Source organism: Giraffa tippelskirchi, chromosome 4 (assembly GCF_054371585.1).
Source record: "Giraffa tippelskirchi isolate mGirTip1 chromosome 4, T2T-mGirTip1v1.2.pri, whole genome shotgun sequence".
NCBI lineage: Eukaryota > Metazoa > Chordata > Mammalia > Artiodactyla > Giraffidae > Giraffa > Giraffa tippelskirchi.
The window spans coordinates 128,855,999-128,875,218 of NC_137278.1; the positions used below are offsets into that span (position 1 = coordinate 128,855,999).

The 19,220-nt window shown below is 46.5% G+C and overlaps 2 protein-coding genes and 1 pseudogene across 2 annotated transcripts in view; 2 read left to right on the forward strand and 1 right to left on the reverse strand.

Annotated features, from left to right (window-relative positions):
- Positions 1 to 19,220, forward strand: part of LOC145544438 (keratin, type II cytoskeletal 3-like) — an 82,446-nt gene that overhangs the window by 34,296 nt on the left and 28,930 nt on the right. The window lies entirely within an intron of this gene.
- Positions 65 to 12,827, forward strand: LOC145544435 (keratin, type II cytoskeletal 2 oral-like). The gene is made up of 9 exons (XM_081587350.1): positions 65 to 4,480; positions 5,554 to 5,780; positions 6,899 to 6,959; positions 7,670 to 7,765; positions 8,577 to 8,741; positions 8,849 to 8,974; positions 9,626 to 9,846; positions 11,487 to 11,521; positions 11,927 to 12,827. The coding sequence occupies exons 1-9, from the start codon at positions 3,935 to 3,937 to the stop codon at positions 12,268 to 12,270; spliced, it is 1,821 nt and encodes a 606-aa protein (XP_081443476.1). The 5' UTR covers positions 65 to 3,934; the 3' UTR covers positions 12,271 to 12,827.
- LOC145545646 (ADP-ribosylation factor-like protein 2-binding protein pseudogene) lies at positions 17,515 to 18,010 on the reverse strand (annotated as a pseudogene).

Consider the following 19,220-nt stretch of genomic DNA (forward strand, 5'->3'; position numbering starts at 1 on the left):
ATAGAAAGATTTTGTTGCTAGGTTTGTTTGGGAAGCTCTGATTTAGTAAAAGTAAATGATTCTTTGCACAAGAAATAGGCTTTTAATAGGCAAATAAGCTTTAATAAAAACCTAAGAGAAAGCTAAACAATTTTCATTTCCCAAATTTATTTAACCACAAAACCTTTTAATCAAGGCTAACTTGGGGCTAGACTTCTGCCCTAGATAATCCCTTGGAGAGAATCTAGTACTAGATAAGGATTTAGGGGTGAGTTGAAGAGTATTTTAATCCAATCTGGAGAGGGAACCAGAATTAGAATAAATTGTGATTGCTAATAAGGTTTAGTAACAAAAGGATTTAGCTGTACTTAGGCATTCACTTCTTTATTAAGCTTAAGTGGTTAAGGGGAGCTAGTTCTATAGAGTAATATATTTTTGCTGTTCATTTGTTAAGTAAAGTTATTTCAGTAGTGCCAAGTTTTTATTTTAACATGGTAAAAAGGAGAAAATAATAATTCTTAGTCCAGGGGCAGCAGATCCAGAATGACTGTTTTTTTTTGAAGAACAAATTAATGATTATCTTGAAAATTGGATCTGTGAATCCATATGTAGAAAAGGGCATGTAAGTATCACCCCTTCATCCTTATCTCCTAGATGGAGATGGATGTCTGCTCACTTTGACCTAGAGGTAATGACTACTGTCTCATGATTCATTCTTCCTCTCACAATTACGTTATAGGAAACTCAAGCATTCTCACTGCAGTTGAGTACCAGAGAACAATTTGGTTACAGGGAACAACTCTGCTTCATGAAAACCGTCTTATTTTCTAGGTGAGGAAATAAGGATTCAGAGTGTTCTGCCACTTGACAACCTTACACAGAAGGTTCCAGCAAGTGAGGTATTAAAACTCATACTGTTGGCAGCAGGTAGTTCATTGGAACTGCCCTAGAAGATCAGTAGGAAATATGGCCCAGGATGCTAACTCTGGATATTTTCAGCAGCTTTAGTCAACTGCTGAGAAAACAATCCCAACCGGCTAAATAAGGTGGTCTTTGGCAGGCTCAGGGTATGTGGATTGGGGGAATCCAACTCAAAACTGTGCTTCGGTGACCTGCTCATCACCTCTCTTTATCCCTCTTCTGCAGTATCTACCAGGATGGCAGAAATGAGCCACACAGGAGGCTGCCACCTGCTGCCTCATCACTGGAGCCAAGCGAGGGGAAGGGAGTCAGAGACACTGATGTTTGTACTTGTCTGCTTTGAGCTCTCACTTGGGGCTTTAGGTGAGCCTGGCTCAGCTTTGTTCCCAGGGAGGGCATTTCATCTTCTGCTTTTAAAGGAGTTTCAAAGATTATGAACATAGACCTCATCAAGAGGACTGGCATTCAACTGATGGATGGAGTAAATGTCTCAAAGAAGAACCTGACACAGATCCCCTTCATGAATTGTCTATGGATGGGTAATGTTGACTTAAAAACCCAGTTTGTTGCTGGACGCGATTTAAATCTCAAAACAATCCTGTGAGAGGGACTCATTTTACATATAAAAAGAATCCTCATTTTACATATAAGGGAGGCTAAAGAATTCTAGACTTAGCAACTAAACAACAGCAACAAAGAAGTCAAGTAGCTTGACCAAGGTCATCACATGGTAAGAGGTAGACAAGAGGTTATTTGAACCCAGGTCTTCTGAAGTCCATGATGACAGGCTTTCTGTTAGATCCCAGTTACCTTATTTTGTGTGGCATTTTGTAACTATCAAGGACTTTCAACTTGCATTGTTTCCTTCGAGGCTCATCACAAACCAATTAGGTTGGAAGGGATTTGACAGATTAGAATACAAACTTGTGTGTTGAATCACTGCTCAAGGTCACCCAATCCAAACCATTCTAGCAGAGGTCTTGCTCTCTACTGTCCCAACTTGTTTATCTTACTCTCCACTCACACTCAGCTTCTTTCTCAGGGGTGAAAGTTGTCTTGAGGACAGTCGAGGCCAAACATTAAGTTACTCCCTTCGCCATGTTCCCAAGTAGAATATTAGCAATAAATGAACATAGAGTGCTTACCACGTGTTAAGCACCATAGTAAGCGTTTCATATTTATTTAACTTGTTTAATGCTCGAGTACCTGCTATTATCATCCCCATCTTATAGTTGAGGAAACCAAGACACATACAAATTAAGTAACTTGTTCAAGGTCAAAGAGCTACTGAGCTTCTAACCAAGTGGAATAACTTTAGACAAGAAGCAGAGTAGAGAATTGAGAATTAGCTGCAGAGCACTTAAAATTGCTAAACTTGAGGTCCTTGAGGGTTTTTCAGACCAGTCCTCTGCACCAGACTGCGTTGTCTGGAAACCGTCCCAGAAAGACAGAGTGCATGTTGTCGATTTGACAGAATTCTGGAGATAGACTCACCACCTATTTCTCGGGGTGTGAGAATCTGTCGCTCCTATTTATGCCATAGCTTGTGAAGTCCCATATGTAGGTAACAATATGAGAATTTGTTCTTGCCATGTGTGGTGTGGCTGGGTGTGGAGATGTGTTGGTCCAGGGATGGGGGATGATTGAGCTGTCAAAATTTAGAGCAGTAATGCATCAGTGTACCCTCTCTACTGCCAAGGGTCCTCCATTCCCCTTACTCACTGAGCCCAGAAGGAACACCCATCTTCTAGACCAGGGCTTCCCAAACTTCCCTGATCATAAGGATTACCTGAAGGGCTTGTTAAGAATAGAGACATCCAAACCCTTCCTCTGAAGATTTACATCCCATAAGGCTGGGTCTAGATTATTTATATACTTAGATACTGGTTATCAGTTAACACACATTCTTGGTGTGCTTGCCCTATGCACAGGCTAGAGATTCAGAATGAGTAAGACTCAACTCCTTCTCTTGACAAGCTCAGGACCCACAGGGGTCCTGACAGATAAACAGATAAGGATACTCTGAATCAGGGCCTGGTGTGAAAAGCACAGGTATGGTGGGAAAAGAGGGAGGGGCATCTAACCCAGACCAGGTGGTGGAGGGGGAAGGGGGTCAAAGGCCACCAGATCTGATACAGCTTGCACTGTCATTCTAAGATGATGAATGGGGTCTTTGAGCTGACTCCATCAGCCAACTGGTCCCACATTCTGCCCTCCCTTGCTTTTGGATCCAGAAATCACCTGCTGCTGGTCTAGGATGGTGGGAGAGGGACTTGGTCTGAGACTCCTCTCCGTATGCATCCCCTTCTTCTTTGCAAACTTCACACTTGCTGCATATCTGACCTTCATTGCTCTCACAGGTCAGACATTTTATCTTCACTTGTGTTTCCCCCGTGAGAAGCATCTCTCAGCTCAAGTGACAAGCTGGCTTAAGGGATGATTTGGCAGAGGTGGTGCCAGAGTGGATCCTGTGGGGTCAGTGCACCTCTCATCCCTCCATCCATCCGACCCTAAGCCCTCCTCTGGATATTTCTTTGAAGTATCATGGGCATGCCATGGAGTGGTGGTACTCTGCTTGCAGGGAGGGACTCAGGTCACCTGGAAAATGTTGTCTGGTCCTCAGCCTGGTGTCATGGAGCTCAGTAGCTCCTGATCCCCTGGTATCAAACCCCCGTTCATCCTGCTGGATCAGGTGCTGTTTGAGTTCCCTGAGACCCTTGAGGAAACCCATGGAGGGAGGAGAGCTCCAGTCCTTTGTCAACTGAGGCAAGTTTGGATGATTAAGGTAAGAGAGCAAAGTCACTTTGGTCTGGGGGATTATTTTTGAGGTGTGTTTGCAAAGTGGAAGTAACTTATTGCCTGGGAGGCAAACCAAACCCAAGATGACTCTCAGCTAATTGCTTGCCTCTCCTTCTTCCAAGCCAAACTCCTTGGTATATAAAGACCAGTCTCCTCTGTTGTCCCCATCCTCTGTCCACATCCTTCTCGCAGCTCCTGCTAAGTGATTGCTAGCTTGCCTTTGAGCTCTCTCACCATGAACAGACAAGTCTGCAAGAAATCCGTCAGTGGAGGGAGCCAGGTCTTCTCTATCTGCTCTGCCGTGGTCCCCAGCAGCAGCAGCAGGATGAGCTGTGTGGCTTGCTCTGGAGGAGCTGGTGGAGGGGCCTGTGGGTCCCGTGGCAGAGCAGGCGGCTTTGGCAGTTGCAGCCTCTACAACCTGGGTGGCAATAAGAGCATCTCCATCAGTGTGGCTGGCGGCTCCCGGGCTGGTGGCTTTGGGGGAGGGCGCAGCAGCTGCATCAGTGGCTATGGAGGTGGTTATGGAGGTGGCATTTGTGGAGTCAGAGGAATGGGCAGTGGTTATGGAGAGGTTGGTGGCTTTGGAGGGACTTGTAGCTTTGGTGGGCCTGGTAGCTATGGCTCTAGTGTCTGCCCTGGGGGAATCCAGGAAGTGACCATCAACCAGAGCCTCCTGCAGCCCCTCGATGTGGAGGTCGACCACCAGATTGGGCAAGTAAAGGCCCAGGAGCGGGAGCAGATCAAGGCCCTCAACAACAAGTTCGCCTCCTTCATCGACAAGGTGAAGGCAAAGCCCAGAGGTGTCCTGGAGGGGTTGGCTGCCCAGGGGGATGGTATAGGAAGATGCCCATGGGACCTGCCAGGCTTAGAGGCAGGGGTTCCAGCTTCTTGTGCTGGTTCTACTTTGGCCCCTACAGGACAGTCAGTATGCCTCTCTTGCTCTGTAGGCCCTGTCTTCCCAGCTGTGAAATGGGAGAAGGGTTTCAGCTCCTGATTTTCTTCTTGGGACAGGGCCCAAGAAAGTGAAGTAAGAGTCCAGGAATGCTCTTAGCTCTTTTTAAGAAAGGGGCATTAACCATGATATTATTATAGCTAACTTTCAGTGACTCTTGAGGAGCAATTGCTTGGTAATCCAAACTAGCTGACAACCAAACCTGCACTAGGAGGAATCTCAGGACTGCCCCTCAGTGATGAGTAGTGGCAATTGACTTACATTCTAGATGATGCTATGTTTCAGCCCACATTACACCAAGCTGTCCACGCTCGGGAAAGGAAAGGTGTGCTGGATGTGAAGGAAAGAGCCTGGGATTTGAAGTTAAACTGAAGTCTGCTGTAAGCTGAGTAACTGAAAGGGGAAACAATTAAGGAGAATAAGAAAAACTTAGGAAAAGTTAGACCTCGTTGACTATTTTTCCTGCTTGAAGGGAGGTAAAAAAGCTTTCCTTTAAAAGACGATGATAAACACCTTTATTTGTGTAGGTCTCTTTTAGGTGTATGCTGAAGGATTCCAATAGACTTGATGAGGGCTGGGTTTGTCTCTTAGTTTTGTCACTTAGTAGCCACCTTACTTTGGGCAACTTGGAGCCTCAGTTTCCTTATCTACAAAATGGGGATAACACCTCCTTTATAGGTAGTTGTATGGGAGGATTAAATGAGTTAGACTATGTGAAAACAGCATTCAATGTATCTCTTCCTCCTTTTCTAAGCCGTCATCCTTCTCAAATTCCTGAAAAAACAGAGGCTCTTGCAGATTGGACAACCAGGTTGAGTTTCCACATCTCGAACCCTTTGGGTTGGATGGCCCCACCTGCCTAACTCAAGAAGCTGACTCTTTCTGTACCTCCTCTGCTGCAGGTGCGGTTCCTGGAACAGCAGAACAAGATCCTGGAAACCAAGTGGGACCTGCTCCAGCAGCGGACCGCGGGCTTGGGCTCCACCTTGGGCTCCAGAGGCCTGGAGCCTTTATTTGAAAGCTACATCAACTGCCTGCGCAGGCAGCTGGATTCAGCTCTGGGGGAGAAGGGGAATCTGGAAGGAGAGCTAAGGAACATGCAGGACCTGCTGGAAGACTTCAGAAAGAAGTGAGGGCCCCAGCCTGGGAGTTTCCCCTCCTGGGGGATTAGTAGGGAGGTGTGGTCCCAACTGAGGATTTTTAACTGTTCCTGACTGTACCTTCAGTCAGGACTTATGGATGGATTTATTGAGTGTGTGAGAGGGTGAGGACTGAGACTTCCAAGTGGTTGATGATGCCAGATTTGTCAGTCTCCAGGCAGGGCCCTTCTACACCAGCCCAGATGGACGAGAGAGTCCTCCCAGAGTTCAGAGTCCTTTAGGCTGGAGAGCCCTCCACACTTTACTGTACCAAGGCAGTACCCTGGAAGCCCATCAAAAATGCAAATTCCCTTGCTCTGGTCCTAGATTCTGAACCGGTGGGTGGGGCAGGTCCCAGGGGTTCCAGGCAGACTGCTGTAAAGTGCTCTTCCAATGTGTCCAGCCCAGTCCCATTTCTGCAGCTTCAGTCAGCTCCCTCTTGCATATTTGCAATTATGGCTGACATCCTCTGAGGTCTGCAAGAGGTAAACGGGACCTCTCAAGATGGGAAGGGGGCTCCAGACATCCCCGGGGGTCAGGACCTGCAAGAAGGGGAAAGCCTGTTCTGGGGAGGCCCCATTCCACTCCATATGCACAAGCTTGTGGACACCTGCTCAGATTAATGAAAAGAGAAACAGAGAGAACAGAGGTTGAAACACTCAGCCTGAGCAAATACCTCTCTGGGCTTATCTGCCCACATGCTTCTTGATGTCTCTAGAGCTGAGCTCCTCGAAGTCTTCCCCTCCCCTCCCTGCCACTTCTGGGCGTGTCATTCAGACCTAGAGGGAGGTGGTCGAGGTAGCGGCCTGAGCTCTGAAAGGCCTCTAGGCAGGACTGGCTACATCAGTTTGTGGGTTGAGTGTGAAATGAAAACTCAGGGCCCTTGTCAAAAAATTATTAAGAATTTCAAGATTGGGTCAACAGAGCTTTAAACCAAGCACAAGGACCTTCTGGACCCAGAGCTCTGTGTAACTGCATGGGTCACACACCCTTGAAGCTGGTCCCGTCTCCTGGTGAGATTCTGCCTGAGTTCTTAGGAGCCTCTTTGTTTGTTTTTTTCCAACTTCTGAAAGGTCAATGTCCAAACGTGTGGCTCTTTCTGTCCCAGGTATGAAGATGAGATCAACAAGCGTACTGCTGCAGAAAATGAGATTGTGGGGCTTAGGAAGGTGAGGAATCTGGGACAATGGGGACCTTGGCTCCCTTTCTGGGTGTGGACACCCCCCCCCAGAGGGAGAGCAGAGCCAACTTCTCTGGAGCCCTGTGACCCTATACTTGTGGGCTGTTTACATCTTTTCTTGTATTTTTGGGGAATGAGGTGTTTGATAATGGAAGCTGCTCTGAGTATGTTGCTGGTGGGGATGACATCTTATAATGTGACCAATGAGCTGATTGGTGATGTGAAGTAATAATGCAGGCTTTATCTATAGCATTAACCAAGGTTTTCAGCCTACAAGTGTACCCTGGATGTTATTAATAAAAACAATCAGCAAATACTGGTAGCTTGTGTCAGCCAGTCATCATAAAGATGAAGTTGTGAGAAGAATGCCTTCCTTTCTCTTCAGGAGGCTGGGTTTTGGTCCTACCTAACCAAAGTCACATATTGGATAAATGTGATTTTGCTACCCTTACTCCGTACCTGGCTGATGGAGTTTATGTTTTGTTAAAGCATTGGGATTTGACTGGCCGAGGCAATTAAAAGGAAGAAAACCACTTTTTCTCTTTTTCAGAAAAGAGAAGTCATAATTAGAAAGAGGAATGGCGGGGGGCGGGGCAAAGAAGAACGATGAAGACTCAGAACGGTGCTGTGGGTGGAGGGGGAGCTGACGATCACATTCTTCTGGGTTTCTGACTGCCCTCCTCCCTTCCTCTTGTTCAGGACATGGATGCAGCCTTCATGAACAAGGTGGAGCTTCAGGCCAAGGTGGACGGCCTGACAGACGAACTCAACTTCCTGAAGACCCTCTATGAGACGGTGATTCCTTGCTTGGCCAAGCCGCAGAGCCTTCTTATCTGCATCTTTCCAAGCATGCTTCCCAAGTGTGATATCAGGGGAGAGTCACGTGACAGGATGGGGCTTCCCAGGTGGCTCAGTGGTAAAGAATTTGCCTGCAATGCAGGAGATGCCGGTTTGATACCTGGGTAGGGAAGATGCCCTGGCGGAGGGCATGGCAACCCACTCCAGTGTTCATGCCTGGAGAATCCCATGGACAGAGGAGCCTGGCAGGCTACAGTCCATGGGGTCACAAAGAGTGGGATGCAACTGAGCGACTGAGCACATGCACACACGTGGCAGGACACTCACAAAATCAGCAGTAGTGCTCAGACCTCAGCTCTATTCCACCCAGGAAATGCCAGCTTAACTCCTCACAGTTGCCTAGACCTGGCTCACAGGGCCAGGGTTCCTCTGTGTCCCCTACTTACCCTCTGTAGTTGGCTCTAACCTTCTGGCTCCTAACCCAGTACCAGAGTGAGCTCTTCCAGAGGACCCCTCCTTACTGCAGTCCCCTGGAAACCCATCCAGTAGGGTTCACTGACTTTCCTCAGTGAAATTTCACTGATACTTTCAGGCTGACAATCTTATTATATAAGTCTTGTTCCTTTTTCCTTTTATTTTGTTGTCTGATATCCTTTAAGCTGCAGCTGGGCCTGAAATGCAAGCTGATATTTCTAACTCTCTCACTCCTGGCCCCCTTGTTGGGAGGGTAGAAGATTCTTGGACTTCTTTATTCTCAGCATCTCTTGAGGCCAGGAGATGGTGAAAGCAAGGTCCATGTTTCCCACAGGAACTGACCCAGATGCAGAATCATCTTAATGACATGTCTGTGGTTCTGTCCATGGACAACAACCGCTGCCTGGACCTGGACAGCATCATCAATGAGGTCAAGGACCGGTACGAGGACATCGCCCAGAAGAGCAAGGCCGAGGCTGAGGCCCTGTACAAGACCAAGGTGGGAGCTCTCCTCTGTTTCCACACTCTAGCTTTAGGTCCACTGACCTCCATCAAAAGCGCTCCAACAGTTTGCAAAGTCGTGATGATTGGTTTCTCTTCTGTCAGCTTGGAGAACTGGAGAACAAGGCTGGCAGGCATGGGGACTACCTGAAGAACACCAAGAACGAGATCATGGAGCTCAACCGGATGATCCCGAGGCTGCGGGCTGAGATTGAGAATGTCAAGAAGCAGGTGGGTCTGGGCTGAATGGAAAGTCCTGGAGGTCTTCTGGGCCCTGGGGAGGAGGAGAAGCAACAGCTGGGCCTCTACCACAGGCCTTCTCTCTCCTTTTGTGGTGTTGCCTGTGGGACAGCCTGGTCTCTGGAACACTCTGTTCTCCTCGATTCTCCTCCTGTAGGTTGGGCTTCTCAGAAGGCTCCCTAAGGAGAGACGGTTGTCCATTCTGGTTTACCCAGCACCAAATCTTCCAACTATAAGGGTGGCCTTAAACACTCAGCTCTCAGTAGGATCTGCCCTCAATGAGCTATTTATCACGCACTTCACGTAACCTCGAAGACTAATTTGTATCACTGGAATGAAGTGATTAGGAAAGACAGTCTTTTAACAATCTTAAAAAAAAAGAACCACTCACCACACTACCACCACCTTAACCAGCAAATTGGTGTTCCTTTTCTTGATGAGACATGAGTTAATTTAAAAGGGTCAAAGAATGAACCAACTGTGAAACTGACTTCTGTTATCTGAGTATGCTCCACTGAATTTCTAAGAAGAGGGAGGAAGGGAAAGGGAGAAATTTCTTGGGTGGGTAAGAGATGCTGGGAGGATCAGCTGTTTGCTTTCTGGTCACTAGGCTAAACAGTCTCTTAACTCCCTCTTTCCTAGAATGCCAACCTGCAGAATGCTATTGCTGATGCTGAGCAGCGTGGGGAGCTGGCCCTCAAGGATGCCAACTCCAAGCTCCAAGAACTGCAGGATGCCCTTCAGCAGGCCAAGGATGACCTGGCCTGGCTGGTGCGTGACTACCAGGGGTTGATGAACATCAAACTGGCCCTGGATATGGAGATCGCTACCTACCGCAAGCTGCTGGAGAGTGAGGAGTGCAGGTGAGGTGCTGTGGGGTCATTGTCCTCCAGAAGTGAGTTCAGAGTGACCTTTGATAGTGGAGAAAGGGAACAAGGTTACAGGGAGAGGACAATAGGTAAGGAATCTCTTGAATGACAGAGTTGAGGATTCAGGCCCCACTATATATATATATATATATATATACACATATATATATATATATATATATATATATATATACACATATACAATCAAGCTTATCTCACACTCTGATTTACCTTAGACATCAATATTGCATTACATATCTCTGTTGGGTGACAGAGGATGAGATAGTTGGATAGCATCACTGACTCAATGGACATGAGTTTGAGTAAACTCCAGGAGATAGTGAAGGACAGGGAAGCCTGGTGTGCTGCAGTCCATGGGGTCGCAAAGAGTTGGACATGACTAAGTGACTGAACACCTCTGTTGAGCCTCCTATATGCAAGTGGAAGGGAAAGTCCTTTGGGCTTATAATAAAAGTTATAGTGCTGTCCACTGGACCATTCTCAGATGATGACAATGTCCTATACCTGTGCTATCCAATGCAGTAGCCCTTAGCCACTTGAGCACTTGAAACGTGGCTAGTGCAGCTGAGTTTTACATTTAATTTAATTTAAATAAAATAGCTTCATGTGGGGAGTGGTTACCATGCCAGACAGCTCAGTATAGCTGAGCTAGAATACCCACATCCCTGAGGCTGAGTCTAGATGGGAAGGTGGCTGATACATACATACTCTGGAAAAAAATAACACAATATCAAGTAGCAGATAAGGGCTCAGTGAGTGGATGTCAAATGCCAAAGGGGTGTCAAGAATTGAAAGATCCTTCTAATGACTGGCTGCTCCATGAATCCTGTGTTCAGAGCCTCTGTCTTCAGGCAGCTCCCAATCTGATGGAGGAAGCAGAACTCACACGCGAGAAGAAAACTTAAGGATTTCTTATGTCTCTAAGAAAAGGAGTGAGAGTGCAGATGGAGCTGCGTGTATTGGGAATTGTGGGATGAGGAAGGAGTGAACGACACCGGTGGGGGGCCACATTGGCAAGGTGTGCGGACATGTTCTATGTCAAACATGTGGTCATGCCTGCTCCGTGAACAAGAATGAGGCACAGGAAGATGGGGAGTGTGGGCAGGACATTTCCATCATGTGTTGAGTGTCAGCCCCTCTCACATACTACCCATCTTGCATAACCATTACCGCCACCACCTCCCCAGGAGGGCTCACTGGGGAAGGCTTCCCGGAAGAAGAGAGGTGGGAATAAGAAAGCCAGGCCTGGGTGAAGGAGGGGAAGGGCATAGCTAAGGTGGGAACACGGTCTCAGCAGGGGAGGAGAGGTGAGGATGGGGCTGTTGGGTGATGAGTAGTGTGTCTGGAAGATAATCTGGAAAATTAGTGAAAGATGATGGGAAGATGGAGAGACGGTGATTGGTGGAGCTGCTGGAAGCCTTACTCCCCTGCAGCAGCCCCTTTTCCTGGGGAGATCTGTGTCTGGAAACAGACTTGGAATAGCCTTTCTTCTTTTGGGAGCTTGACCCCTACGAGGACAAACAGAAGGACATGGCTCTAGGGGTTATGAACCCTGAGCTCTTCCGCTAAGGACTCATTGCAGAAATAATCCTCATCTCCTCTTGCTTTTTTAGGATGTCTGGAGAGTGTCAGAGCACTGTGTGCATTTGTAAGTAGCCTTTCAAAAACTTTCTCCCTGGGATGCAAAAAGGGCAACTAGAAACATCCTGACCGACATTTGGGTGGGAGAGCCTGACCCACGCAAGGTGGCCAGGCCACCAAAGCGTCCAGGGTCTCAGGCCATGGCCACACTACTCTGCTCCTAGTGGAACTTGAGCAATTGGCAGGCCAGAGCTGAAGCCCCTGCGGTCCCAGGGAATTCCTTAGGTTGGAAACCAGAAATTCCTGAGGATACTTCTGGCTCTTATTCCTGGGGAAGGGGACCAGAAGGCCAGGGCTGTTTACCCACTGAGGCCTCAGAGAAGTTGAGTAACTTTTTCTGAGTCACACAGCCAAGCAGAGTTAGGATACAGGCCCAGGGCTTGCGCCTGAGTCGAGTGCTTGTTCTCCTTAGCGGTGGTCAGCAACGTCACCAGCACAGGCACCAGCCCTGGTGGAGGCCCAGGGGGATTTGGAGGGGTCACTGGTGGCAGTGGCAGTGGATACAGAGGTGGCGGCGGCAGCAGCGGCAGAGGAGGGAGCAACAGAGGCACCAGTGGCAGCTACGGAGGAGTCAGCGGTGGCAGTGGTGGGGGCAGAGGCAGCAGCGGGGGCTACCAGGCCTGCAGCAATGGGAGTGGCTCTGTGAACCAGAGCAGCATCCAGAGCCCAGGAAGCACTGGCTACAAGTCTGGCGGTGGGGGCGGCACCACCATCTGCTTCACTCAGACCACCAGCTCAAACCAGCTTTGCAAGTGATCCTTTGGGGGGGCCCAATCTCCACGCCCACTGATTTCCCCTCACTTGTGACAGCACTTCTCCCCTCTCTGCTTGGCATCGACAAATGCCAACCCCAACTTTGCTTTTCCTCAAGTTCCTGGGAGAAGCGGTTGAACTTCTTCCTGGCTCCTCCATCCCCAAGACCTCTCCTAGGCTAGGGAGGTCCAGATGCTAGTCTGGGATGATGATGCCACTAGATGCACCCTTGTAAAGGCCCCTGACTTTGGACAGCAGCACCTCAGCCTGGACAAGTGTGGGTCTTCCCAGCACGGCCTGTTCCCGCCCTGGCCCATCTCTCTTCGGAGTTGATGGTCTGAGGCTGGAATGTTTCAGCCCCTGCCTGAGGAGGGCAGTGCAGCGGGGCTGCTGCTAGAGGGTAAATGGTTAAGATCTCCGGACTGTTGGTTCTCAGGGTTCCCGCCCCACAACTGGACATCATATCCTGACTCACCTCTGGCCCCTTAATTCCCTGAGCTGTGGATCCTCTGCTGATGGTTGTTGCACTTTCTTTTCCCAATAAATTGCACTGTATTTCATATTCTGGTGTTTGGCTTTCAAGGAGTCATAGAATAAACCAAGGTCCAAGAATAGATGGCAATCAGGTATGGATGGTGATCTCCTAGAAGGTTAGTAGTAGGTATAAAGGACACTGCATAGTCTTGGCTTCTCCTCTATCCATTTGGTTGTGTTTTTGTGATAGGTCTGGTCAAGAGCATTTATGTTGCTTCAGTGGGGACTGCCCACTCCCAAGGAGGCCTTCCCATCCACCCTCTTGCCCCCACTGGGCCTCCAAGACCCAGTCTTGGTAGAGGAGTGTTTTGCAGTTCATCAATGTAATAGATTCCAGTGGGATTTGGTTCCTTCCAGGTAAGAGGCAAGGGTTTTCCTGGTGGTTCAGATGGTAAAGAATCAGCCTGCAACGCGGGAGACCCAGGTTTGATCTCTGGGTCAGGAAGATCCCCTGGAGAAGGGAACAGCAACCCACTCCAGTATTCTTGCCTGGAGAATTCTATGGACAGAGGAACCTCATCCATGGGGTCACAAAGAGTCAGACACAACTGAGACACTAACACTTTCACTTTCTTTCAGGTAAGAGGCAGGAGTGCTACACTAGTGAGGCTCACACCAGATAGATGTAAAATTACGAATGGGGAAGATGCATGTCTACCCTTACACCAACATTTCCCAGTCATTCTCAGAAAGCTGAATCCCAAACCCAGGAAGGATCAGGGGAATAAGACAGACATTGATGGAAACCAGAGAGACTGAGAGAGTCTGTGGAGATGGCAATTAGAGTCTCCATTCCTTCCCCCACCTGCCAAACCAATCCCTTCTGCAGGCCTTTGAGTGTGATAAAACTCTGGTTTGTAAGTCACTGTAGGTCATGCATTACCACCCAGAAGTGAGATCAGAGCTGAACTAATGAGAAGGCAATGGTACATTTGTCTGATGGTCCAAGGAGATTACCAGGAGATTGCTCAAGATTCATGTTCTAGAGCCTGATCTGATCTCATATGTTCACCCCAAGTATAGCAGCTCTGGAGAAGGAGACATTTCAAAGTTCCTACAATTGAGAGTTCAGTAAATCTATGCCCATCTTTTTAAGGTCTACAGGCAGAAGGTAGACCTCTTTTCCATTTATCCCTGGAACAGCTCTGGGGATTTGGGGAGCAGGGCAGGCCATTCTGGATTACTGCTCTTACTGGCCCTTTAGAGACATTCCAAGAAACTTCACTAATTTAGGAAAACGCCCCAGATGCTCTGCTCCATGTGTTGCTTAGTTTACTGTGAAGAGTCCTGGATTAACCCAGCTTTTCACTACACTGGAGCAGCAGGGTCGAGGGTAGACGCTGCAGTCTTTCTGTCTCTTTTTAAACTTTTAATTTTGTATTGGATTATATCCAATTAACAAAACACTGTGGTAGTTTCAGGTGAACAGCGAAGGGACTCAGCCATACATATATGTGTATCCATTCTCCCCCAAACTCCCATCCCATCCAGGCTGCCGCATAACACTGAACAGAGTTCCACGAGTCTCTGTAGTCCTTTATCCATCTGCTCCATGTGTGAAAATCTTGGTGTGGTGTGCTGTCTCAGGGCCCTGCACAGGGTGTGGGGCACTGAGTAAAAGTTTGGTGGTCAATTGAAAGAATGAATTGAAATGAATAAGGAGAACAGAACCTCCCTCCTCCCAGGCTGACAGGAAGATGGGATAGATCACACTGCAAGGCAGGATGGAGCTGAAAGTTAAGCCTAGGACCCTCTTGTAAACTCTTTTGAGAAGAGTTGGCAGAGGGGGCTCTTGAGGGAGGTGGTGAAAGACTGGGAGAGGAAGCCTGGAGCTGGCCTAGGAAGGAGAGAGAGTTTGGGCCACATAAAGGAAGGACAGAGATACAGGGCAGATACCATACCAACTCCTTGGAGAATTCCAGGACTGGCATCATGTCCCATGCTCTTGACATAGACTGGGACTAAACCATGTGTTAGTGGACCATGGAGGCTTTCAGGGTGAGGGCATGATGTTTCAGGCCAGAGTAAGGGTGAGAGAGGATGGAATATTTCTAAGTCTATTGGAGGCTGGCAATTCCAGGCTTTCTGAACCTTCAGGAGTCCCTCAAACTCACCTCCTATTTGAAGCTAAAGCTCTTTGTCTTTGAAAGAAGCCAGGGTAGATAGAGTAGGTACTTACCCATGTGGAATGGTCAGAGGGTGACAGGATTCTTGAAATCCTATCAGTTATACCTTTAGCAGTAAATTTATCTCCTAGTGTCAATGCTTCTTTTTTCTCCATTCTTTATTGTTAATCCTTTTTATCCTTCACCCTTCACCCTCTCCTTCTAAAGATCTTCTCCCAGATTAAAAAAGGAACATATAGCAAAAGTGCAAAACATTTAACAAAGTAAAAAAAAGAAAAGATGATCTGTAATTCTACCACCCTGTAATATTTTCCTTTGTGTAATCATGTGTATGCACACACACATATACAAAATGTACATGTAAATACACTTTACAATGGAGAGTCTTACAATACATATGGCTTTATAACCTGGTTTTCATTTAATCTACTGTGAAATTTACTCATTTAGTCACTCAATGGCTGAATTGAGTGCCTACCACTTTCTAGTCGCTATGCTAGGCCCAGAAATAGAGCAGAGAACACAAAACGCCTCTGCTCTCATAGAATTTATAGTCTAACTGGGAAGAAATTTACTGAATAACATCTTTCCATACAATAAATATAAAAGGCTGAATGCCAAAGAATTGATGCTTTTGAACTGTGGTGCTGGAGAAGACTCTTGAGAGTCCCTTGGACTGCAGGGAGAGCAAACCAGTCAATCCTAAAGCAAATCAACCCTGAATATTCATTGCAAGGACTGATTTGAAGCTGAAGCTCCAATACGTTCGTCACCTGATGCGAAGAGCTGAGTCACTGGAAAAAACCCTGATGCTGGGAAAGATTGAAGGCAGGAGGAGAAGGGGACAACAGAGGATGAGGTGGTTGAATGGCATCACTGACTCGATGGATGTGAGTTTGAGCAAGCTCTGGGAGATGGTGAAGGACAGGGAAGCCTGGTGTGCTGCAGTCCTTGGGGCTGCAAAGAGTCAGACATGACTGAGTGACTGAACAACAACAATACAGTAAATATGGATAGAAATCATTATTTTTTTCAATGCAGATTTTAATTTTTACATTAAAAAATAAAAGGCACACATTGGGAATTAAACTACTATATTTTTTTCTACCTAGAGGTGTGATATACATGTTTTCTGGTCTGTAATATTCTACCAAACATTTTCCTAAACCAAACCCAGACGGAAGATCAAAAATCAAAACTCCCTTCTTTCTCTGGCTGGGTTAGACCATTGGAACATGATTTTGATAGGAAGAATAGACTTGGAAGTGCAGAGCTTGAAGAATCACATTTTTATCAAACCTATCCCCAACCCAGGACTTCCCAGGTGGTGCTAGTGGCAAAGAACCTGCCTGCCAATGCAGGAGACATAAAAGATGCAGGTTCGATCCCTGGGTTGGGAAGATCCCCTGGAGGAGGGCAGGGCAACCCATTCCAGTATTCCTGCTTGAAGAATCCCAAGGACAAAGGAGCCTGGCAGGCTACAGTCCATTGGGTTGCAAAGAGTCGGACATGACTGAAGTGACTTACTACCACAACTGCCACCATTCCCAACTCAATCTGAAACTAACCAACTGATTTATACAGAAGGATTCTAAGTAAACTTGCACAAATACACTTAATATACTACAAGAAAAGGATGTCTTTTAGTCTATTTACAGAGTATAGCATATATTCATTGGCATTAGGGAAAGTAGTAACACCGGGGAATAACATCACACCAGTAACATCAGTAACACCATCATAGCACTAACACCTAAAAATTACAACCACTTAATACTTAGATTGAAAGTGGTTAATCACAGAAATTCTAAGATCAAATCTAATAGATGAATTAGAGTATTCATCTACGATTTTTCTCCAAAAATGATTCTAGAAAAAAAGAGGCTTCTCTCAAAACACGGAGTCTATATCAGAACTAGAAGACAGTGATAGAAGAACTGCAAACCCAAGACTAGGAAGTTGATTCTCACATGCAGCTTCTGGATAAAGGAAATCTTTTCCAGTCTATTTCCACAGCCAAAGCTAGTTCTAATTTCCCCATGATGGCAGGCAGAAAATAGAGTTTCAGAACTTTGAAGACAGGGGCAGTTATTTTAACACCCTACGTAAGTACTGCCCAAATCACAAAAGATCCCACATAGGGGGCCACTGCATTTGAAGGACTGAAAGGTTTACCCGAGTGAAGGAGCTATGAGTACATGAAAGGTTCAGGCAAAGCCCGCCTGTAGTGTTTGGTGTTTGGGACATGGTGTTATTCCACTTTGTTGACACAGGTACATATATGCTGGAGTAGGGGCCTTCCAGGTGGAATGCTTGACACAGCCTTGCTCCGGAGCAGCCAGATTCTCAACAGCACATGAAGAAGTTATTCACTTTAGCAGGGATTATTTAATGGAAAATGTTTCAGAAAAAGTCCTGGGAAAGTCAGGTAATTATCTTTTTGACCCATTAATATCTAAAATTAATAAATTGCTGCAGAACAGAGCTAGTCTCTCCAAGATGTACTCTCCTGTCATCGCGAGCAGAAGTCTCTTCCAGATGATTTGGCTCATGATGTCAGAAGGCTTCCACTGCCTGGAGGGAGGAGCTAGTGCTGCGTGTTGTTCTGGGAAGCTGATTTGCACAAGGAAGTCACCACTAAACCATTGCATTAAGTCCAGTCCTCGGCCTTCTTTTTCTGCTCTATATTCTAGAAACATCTCTTTAAATGCCAGAAACTCTGTGAATGTGATCATGTTGAATATGTCATGAATCACTTTATCATTATGGTGCTTTAACGTTGTGGTGAAAATTGCCATGTTGTATCCGGGTATCTGCTCCAGGAGCTGATTTTCAATATACTTTTCTATGAAAGAAAGGTTTTCGTTAAAAATTGCCGTGTAGGTGAGTTTATTCTCTTCTGTGTTTTTAAACTCCTGGTAGTATTTGTCCATGAAATTTCTCTGCAGTACTTGGAATTTGGCATCCATGATAATGTCCTCCATAGAGCCAACTACAGCATCAAATTCAGCTTCAGTGGCGGAAGAAGCGGACACTGCAAAACTCTGTTCCTTCAAGACTTCCGTCACTTCCGCTTTATCCATTCCATGGCCTTTCGCCAGTCTGAGGCCCAGCCAAGTCTGGGTCTGAGCAGCGCACCCAGGAACTCCATGCCCTACTCGCCACTCTGGGCCTGGCTCCCATTACTGACTTCCGGGATTCACGCCTTGCTTCCTGTAACCACAGCTGACACATTGTTCTTAATGACTGAGCAATATTCTGTTATATGCTTGTAGCATAGCATTTTGATGCATATGTTATTTCTGTTATTTTCCAGTATAATAAACATGGCTGCAATTAACACATATCTCTGAGCACTCATCCTGTTCATTGTTTAAGATACCTTCCTAGGTGTGGAATTTCTAGGACACTTTAAAATTTTGATTCATATTGTCAAACTTCTGTCTAGAAACATTGTACCAATTGATACTTTTATAAATAATATATGATTTCTTGTTTCTCCAGTCTTATGAACACTTTGTGATATTCTTTTTGAATTTTTCACTGTTTTTTCAGGTTTTATTTTCATTTCTTTGATTAGTAATGAGGTTGAATATTATAAATCTGCTTATTAATTCTTTAACTTTCACTTTCCGTGAATTTTTTCTTCTTTTGTTTAATCCATCTTCTCTTTGGGTGGATATTTTGTTTTTCTTATTAATCTGCTTGTCTGAGGCAAGGATTCCAACAGCACTTGAGCCACTCAGTTCAGTTCAGTTCAGTTCAGTCGCTCAGTTGTGTCTGACTCTTTGCGACCCCATGAATTGCAGCACACCAGGCCTCCCTGTCCATCACCAACTCCCGGAGTCTATCCAAACCCATGTCCATCGAGTCGGTGATGCCATCCAGCCATCTCATCCTCTGTCGTCCCCTTCTCCTCCTGACTTCAATCCTTCCCAGCATCAGGGTCTTTTCCAATGAGTCAACTCTTTGCATCAGGTGGCCAAAGTATTGGAGTTTCAGCTTCAACATCAGTCCTTCCAATGAACACCCAGGACTGATCTCCTTTAGGATGGACTGGTTGGATCTCATTGCAGTCCAAGGGACTCTCAAGAGTCTTCTCCAACACCACAGTTCAAAAGCGTCAATTCTTTGGCGCTCAGCTTTCTTTATAGTCCAACTCTCACATCCATACATGACCACTGGAAAAACCACAGCCTTGACTAGATGGGCCTTTGTTGGCAAAGTAATGTCTCTGCCTTTTAATATGCTACCTAGGTTGGTCATAACTTTCCTTCCAAGAAGTAAGCGTCT